This window comes from Aquila chrysaetos, chromosome 7 (assembly GCF_900496995.4).
Source record: "Aquila chrysaetos chrysaetos chromosome 7, bAquChr1.4, whole genome shotgun sequence".
NCBI classification, from domain to species: Eukaryota; Metazoa; Chordata; class Aves; order Accipitriformes; family Accipitridae; genus Aquila; species Aquila chrysaetos.
The window spans coordinates 1,191,038-1,197,932 of NC_044010.1; the positions used below are offsets into that span (position 1 = coordinate 1,191,038).

A 6,895-nucleotide genomic window follows, 5' to 3' on the forward strand; every position below is an offset into this window, starting at 1 on the left:
CCGCCCGCCGGAGCGCGGACCGGGCGCCTTCCCCGCTCCCCCTGACGCGACGCCCGGCCCCGTCCCTCCGACGTCACCGCCCGAGCCACTCAGCCAGCAGCAGCGGGTGGCGTTAGCCAATGGGTGGGGGGGAGGGAGGCGGGACCGAGGCCCCGCGCATGCGCCGGTGCGTGTGTCGCTCCGCACGTGCGGCGGCCGTCCCGGTAGCCCGGCGCCATGGGGCGGAAGCTGGACCCCGCCAGGAAGGAGAAGCGCGGCCCCGGGCGCAAGGCCCGTAAGCAGCGGGGGGCCGAGGTGGAGCTGGCCCGCTTTCTGCCGCCAGGTAAGTCCGGTCTGAGCCGGCCCGGAGGCTCTCCCGCTTTCTGCCGCCGGTGCGGGGCTGCCGCCTGACCCACCGCGTGTCTTTCCTCAGAACCGGAGACCGGTAGGAAGAAGCTTTCCAGTCACGGGAGGAAGAGGTGAGGGTGGCGGGGACGGGGCGGGGGGGGGGGTGACCGGGCCGGGCTGGGGCTGACCGCCGCATCTCCTCCCCGTCCAGGGCTGCGAAGAGGCGGCTGGGAGCGGGGAGGAGGCTGCTCGGAGGAGGAGGAGGAGGAGGAGGAAGAGCAGGAGGAGGAGGAGGAGGAGGAGGGCCAGGAGGGCCGGAGCCGGCAGGTGAGTGCCAGGCGGGGGCCGGCAGCCACCCTGTTCTGCTGCCCCCCCCCCCGCCCCAGCTCCGGTATGGGACAAGCCGTATGTCATTATTTCAAACGGATTTTTCCTGATTTCTGGTCGCTGCGGTGCTGTCAGAAGAACAGACCCGTAAAAGGTTTCTTTTCCACATGTTAAAGCCGCTTCTGATTTACCCCAGCGAGGTGGGGTCGCTGAGGATTTCTACGCTCCCCGCGTTAACGTCCCGCCTAGCCTGGGAAGCTGTCGCGGTAGGAAAAAGGAAGGATAGACAAAGATTTGGGAATGAGGGTGCCGTAATACGTCAGAGCAGATGCCATAAGAATTTTGTAGCTGCGTTTTTCTTTGGTAATTCTAGTTAGATCTCTTTAAAGTTTCCTCAGAGGAGAGGTGAGAATACGTTCTTGTTTGTGATTAAGAAAACTGATGAGAGCCAGCAGTCCCTTCTCTTGGACAGGCAGCTCAGGACTAGGATGAAGGCCTGTGTTGTATAACGACGAAAAAAACAGGGCAGCTGCTTTTGAGAATAATGCCTAACTTTTAACCATTTCTTCTGCCTGTAGATAAAGAGCAGGTATCCTCACAGAAGGAGAAACATGCCCTCAAGGCAGCAGGACAACCCCCCCGTGGCCGGTCTGGCTTCAGTGATGACAATTCAAAATTGCTGGCTCCGGCCAAAGCCAAGAAAATCCGCTCTAAAGGAAACAACGTGGAGTTATCTAGTGATGGTGAGGTGGAAGAGGGCAGCTGGGAGATGGAGGAGGAGGAGGAGGATGGGAGCAGCGACGAGATGGTGGATGATTATGGTGCCTCATCATCAGAGGAAGAAGAGGTAGGAGCTTTTTGCCCTTAATTGTGCAAGGAATACTTGACTTTGCTGGCTGAAAGGACCCATCAGGCCTGGGGAAAAAAGGGTGACTTTAGTGGGGGGGTGGATGGTGAGGTGGCAGAGAGCTTTCCCCTTCTTTCCTTCACAAGAACAATTTCAAGTTTAGCAATTGATCCCAGTGTAACATTTGGTGCTTTTGTTTGTTGTCCTTTTTAAACAGAGCAGATAAATTTCACCGATGGTGGGAAGTAAGGGGGAACCTGGGGATATTGTTTCATTAATCTTTTGTCTCTGTTTAGTTGCTGCCTATTGAAAAAGCTGCCCTGAAGCAGAAGTCTGACAGGTGAGGATTCGAGAACGTCGCCAGTCCGCAGAGTCTTTCCTGGTCAGATGAGGAGCCTGTGTTCATTATTCTGTCCTCTCTGCTATCTAAGAAACAGTAATTGTGAAGTGCCTGTGTGATACTGTTCTTGCGTAAAACATCCGTCCTGTTCTTTGTCCTTAGGGGAGGCCTCAGTGAAGATGACAGTGAAGAGGAGGAGGAGGAGGAAGAGGAGGCAGCAGTAGAGGAGGCAAGCAGGCAGAAAATGGGACAGAAGGAGGAAGAGAGCACAGATCTGCAGCTCAACCTGGATATAGACGAACAATTTAAACTGCCAACTGATGAACAGATTGAGAGAGAGGATATCCTTTTTATCTGCGACACCCGTAAGCCATATGCATGCAGCAGCACGGGGCCTAGATACAACCAAAGAGCTTAATTTGGACTTTATCATGAGTTTTGCTTAGCGAGAGTGTTTTGTGCATGACAAGGTATTTTTAGATGAGCTGCCCTAATAGATAGCATACGACGCTGCACTTCTGTACAGCACAGTTAGGAAATCTGTTATGCCCTGTATGGAGCTTGGAGCCTGCCCCATTTTCCTTTCTGGTCCTAAATGCGCATGGATATCTTATCATGTAGTTCGTTCCTCTCTACCCTGATTTTCCTGGCAGGTGTTTGTCTAACCCGTTCCTAGAGCCTCTGATAACAGCAACTCCAGCATCCAAAGTGTTTGCTATTGGGCTTTGGTGATTTTTAATTTCCTGCCCCCCAGTACAATTTAATCCTGCCTCTTCTCGTTCTCCTCTGTACCTCTTAGTTGCCCTTGGCGAACTTGTAGTCTCCTTTCTGCTATAAGTAATGCTTTCAGTATTAAAAGACTTATTTTGTTGTCTTCTCTTTCCTATTTTTTTCTGTTTATCTAAAGTAACTAACCAGATTCTTCTAAGTACCTTGTAGCTCCTGCCTTGTGAACTTTTTTGTCCGGTTCCACCTTTTGAATCCCCCCTCTGCTGAGCCCTGATGAAAGCATATTCCAACAAGGCCTTTCTGCTGCGGGTGCTGTTGTGATGCAGGAGTCCTGCATGACTGATTGTGCTTGTAAAGAGCCTGTGTGCGAGCGTCTTGGCTGTTGATGATTCCTTAATGGTCTTTCTACCTGCTGAGCCGCCTGACCTGCACATCATTCACCAGCGCATCAAGGGCAACATGGAGGTGCTGCAGGACTTTGTGGTGAAGCGGGAGGAAGGACGCACGCGACAGGAGTACCTCGCGTTGTTGCGCCGGGACATGGCTGCCTACTATTCCTACAGTGACTTCTTGCTCATGAAGCTCATGGACATCTTCCCGCTCCCTGAGGTAGGATCCTGCCCTGCTCGTGTCTTTGCTGACTGACGAGGATTTGGCTGCCTCCCCGGTCTTAATTTTTATCTCTATTCTCTGTCCCTTCTTTCATCCAGCTGATAAACTTTCTGGAAGCCAATGAGGTTCCCCGCCCTGTGACCATTCGCACCAACACACTGAAGACGCGGCGACGGGACCTGGCGCAGGTGAGCAGGAACCCGTGGTTATCTCCTGCGCCGCCTGTCACACGGGGCGGCATCTCAGTCCCATCTCCTTGTCTTGCAGGCTCTAATCAACCGTGGCGTGAATCTCGACCCCTTGGGGAAGTGGTCAAAAACGGGACTTGTTATTTATGACTCCTCTGTGCCCATCGGTGAGATCACCCTTCCTGTCGTAGGGCTGAGCTGACCCGCTCTTGGCTCCCGTTCTTTCATGTGTCATCTTCTTTTGTTCTGCCTTCCCTGCCCAGGTGCCACCCCTGAGTACCTGGCTGGGCACTACATGCTGCAAGGAGCCTCCAGTCTCCTCCCTGTCATGGCTCTGGCTCCGCAGGAAAACGAACGCATCCTGGATATGTGTTGTGCCCCGGGAGGAAAGACCAGCTACATAGGTACCACCCTGAAGCCTTGGGAGGGACGGATGTTCTGTGAAGTGATGGGTTTCCACTGGTCTATACAGAAAGGGGGAACAGAGGGGGACTGAGCTCAGGGAAAGGAGGGGGGTGGCTGTCCCTACGGGCAAAAGCGCAGGAGGTTTTCAGCCCCTTGCTGATGTGTTTTGCTCTCCGGCAGCTCAGCTTATGAAGAACACAGGTATGATCTTGGCCAACGACAGCAATGCTGAGCGGCTACGTAGCGTGGTAGGGAACTTGCATCGGCTGGGAGTCACCAATGCTGTAGTGAGTAACTGCGATGGACGCCAGTTCCCCAAGGTATGTTCCTGCCTGCTTTGGGGTGTCCTTACCGTGCTTACCTAGAGCTGCTGTGCTGTCCCTTTAGTGAAGCTGTGTTCTCCAAAGCCATTTGTCACAGGAGGATGAGCAGAGCTGCTGGGGAGTGTATTTGTTATTTGATATGGAGACAGGAAGGTGGACAGGGAGGAGTGAGAGATCTTTCCTGCCTTCCTGGTCTTCTGGTTCCCCTTCTAGTTTTGGTCTTGTTCTGAGTTCCCACCTGTGAGCATAATTCCAAATGTACATCTGCCTGTAGGTGCTTGGAGGGTTTGACCGTGTCTTGCTTGATGCTCCTTGTAGTGGAACAGGTGTCATTTCCAAGGATCCTGCTGTCAAAACCAACAAGGTAAGTGACCAGTGGGGAACAAGATGGGGACTCAAGTATATGTCATGAGAGGAAGAACTTCAGGGCAGCTTTGTTCTTGAGAGATGCCTGCAAGAGACACACACTTTTTTTCTTTCTCTTTTTTTATTTTGCATGTTGTACCAGGGCTAGGTTTTTTAAGGTTAGCTCTGCAGAAGACTCCAGAACCTTGTATATCATATGTGCTTTGCTCTCCTGTCATTCCCCCATCCACAACAGAGGTCTGGGGTGCTTCCCTGTGCCTCTGGCATCCTAACCTATCTTTCTCTTTCAGGATGAGAAAGACATCCTGCGCTGTGCTCACCTGCAGAAGGAGCTGATTCTTAGCGCTATTGATTCGGTCAATGCTGCCTCAGAGACGGGGGGCTACATTGTCTACTGCACTTGCTCCATCATGGTAAGTCCCCTCCACGCTCCGCTGCGATCATCTGCTACTCAGGGGACTGGTGAGCTTTGGATCCTAATGCTTAGTCTCTGGCAGGTGGAGGAGAACGAGTGGGTTGTGGATTATGCCCTGAAGAAACGCAACGTTCGTTTGGTGGCCACAGGCCTGGACTTTGGCAAGGAAGGCTTCACCAGGTGCGTGCCAGGTCACACCTGCACAGGTGACTGTTCCTTTAGTGGCCAGGTTTGAGCAAAGGCGTTCTGTCACTTCTCACCCCACTTCCTCCTCCAGGTTCAAGGACCGTCGCTTCCACCCCTCCCTCAAGTCTACGCGGCGTTTCTATCCCCACACGCACAATATGGATGGGTTCTTCATTGCCAAGTTCAAGAAATTCTCTAATGCCATCCCCCAGGCACAAAAAGGTAACCTAGTGCTGGCGCTCAGCCGAGCTGCCTGGGCCTGCTCTCACAGGCTGCTTCCCCTGCAGAAGCCATGCAAGTTCTTCTTACAGCACCTTTCTCTCTCGTTTCAGATGAAGAACCTGCTGTGAAAGCAGCAACTCCGTCTGCTGTCCCTGATACCACCGTCAGGGAGCCTCAGACAAAAAAGAGGAAACTTGAGGGATCAAAAGTTGACAAAGAGCAGAAGCCGCCACAGCCTGCTTTGAAGAAGAGACGTTCATTGCAGGCACAGAGGAGACCATTGAAGGCTGGCCGTCCTTCTCCCAAAATGATGCGTCCTCAAGTCCCTACCAAGAAGAAGCATAGAGTGAAGCTGAACGGACAGTGAGAGGAACTGCTTTTCCGGGTGTTGGTCCCCTCGGAGAGCAAAGGCAGGAGGCTGCTGCAGCTATGCATCTACCACCTTGTCTTTCCTGCTCTGTGCGGATAATCTCTGCAGCACTGAGCGCCTGGGACAGCTATAGCCCCATTTGCTCCTTTCCTTCTGCATCAAGGACTGACGCACAGACCCATTAAAAGTTTTATACTCTCGCTCAGGTCTTGTCCTCTTCCCTTGAACACAGAATACAGAATTCTGCCATGTCCCCTTACTCCTCCGCAACAGAAACCCCGTCCGTTCCCGTCCGATGCTCTGGCATTTCTGGTGTCTGTTCTTACGCTCTGCAACACGGATGTTTGTGAAGAAGCAGCGGGAGCTGAAATCCTAGCTGCCTGGATGAAGGGCGTATTGTGTGGTGCCTGTCAGCAGAGTGCTTCGTCAGGGCAGGGCTGGAGCTCATAGGCCAGCGGTCCCGTGCTGGTCCCTAGTTCCCTGTTGTCACTGCGTGCTAATCCAGGTCACTGTTGCGATCGTCCCCGTTTCACCCTTGTGCTGGTCCCCAGCAGCCTCTTGGTTCTTGGCCGCCCGGGCTGCAGCAGGGATTGCGGCTGGTCCTGGAGCTGTACAATCACGTTCTTTCTTTTTGCCTTTTTGTTCACCTAGATGTGGTTGCTTCTCCTTGAGACTTAACAAGCAGTGGTCTGGGCTGTTTCTGTTTAAATGTCAGCCCAGGTCCTTTTCCCTTGTCAGAGTGAGTTGATAGTCTCTTCTTTGGTTCTGCTCTCCAGTGAATAAATCTTTTTCTAGAGACCGTTCATTAATAAGCTTTCTACTAAGTGTGCTCTCCAGCTTCTGTTCCACCACAGCGTGCGTGGAGTTTGGTGTGTAACAGACCTGAGCCATAACTCTTGTTTCTGTAGTTGTCTCGCTGGCCCAGCTGACGTGAGGCTTTGCCTTGATTTTTTTTCCTCGCCAAGCTTTGGGTTCATGGGAGAGCTTGATGCGCTATTCCAGTGTTTGGTGTTAAGGACAGCTGAGCGCAGCGGACTGTAGGATCCGGGGAATCCTTTCTGTCCCGGTCTGCTACGTGTGAGGCTGCTGCTTTCCCGTGTTTCCAGGTTCAGCAAGTGGCGAGGCTGAGTGCGAACTCCAGCGACTCCCTCAGACACATGCACGCATACTATAGATGCAGCCAGCCGCAGACTGATTAGCAGAATCCGAAGAAAAGTGCTGTGGCGGGTGCCCAGGAA

General features: G+C 53.1%; 1 protein-coding gene across 3 annotated transcripts in view; it reads left to right on the forward strand.

Moving 5' to 3' along the window:
- NOP2 (NOP2 nucleolar protein) overlaps positions 1-5,857 on the forward strand; it is a 96,781-nt gene extending 90,924 nt beyond the window's left edge. Inside the window, exons 3-19 of one of the 3 annotated variants that reach the window (XM_030020454.2) lie at positions 192-322; positions 413-458; positions 539-585; positions 634-654; positions 1,233-1,501; positions 1,798-1,841; positions 2,004-2,182; positions 2,980-3,179; positions 3,281-3,370; positions 3,450-3,537; positions 3,634-3,774; positions 3,956-4,095; positions 4,373-4,462; positions 4,755-4,877; positions 4,962-5,059; positions 5,157-5,287; positions 5,398-5,857. In XM_030020454.2, the coding sequence (XP_029876314.1) occupies positions 217-322; positions 413-458; positions 539-585; positions 634-654; positions 1,233-1,501; positions 1,798-1,841; positions 2,004-2,182; positions 2,980-3,179; positions 3,281-3,370; positions 3,450-3,537; positions 3,634-3,774; positions 3,956-4,095; positions 4,373-4,462; positions 4,755-4,877; positions 4,962-5,059; positions 5,157-5,287; positions 5,398-5,654 (2,070 nt within the window). In that variant the 5' untranslated portion in view covers positions 192-216 and the 3' untranslated portion in view covers positions 5,655-5,857. Of the gene's footprint in view, positions 1-142; positions 323-412; positions 459-538; positions 655-1,232; positions 1,502-1,797; positions 1,842-2,003; positions 2,183-2,979; positions 3,180-3,280; positions 3,371-3,449; positions 3,538-3,633; positions 3,775-3,955; positions 4,096-4,372; positions 4,463-4,754; positions 4,878-4,961; positions 5,060-5,156; positions 5,288-5,397 lie in introns of those variants that run through there. The other 2 variants (XM_030020452.2, XM_030020453.2) reach the window with 2 other exon arrangements.
- Positions 5,858-6,895: the final 1,038 nt, after the last annotated feature.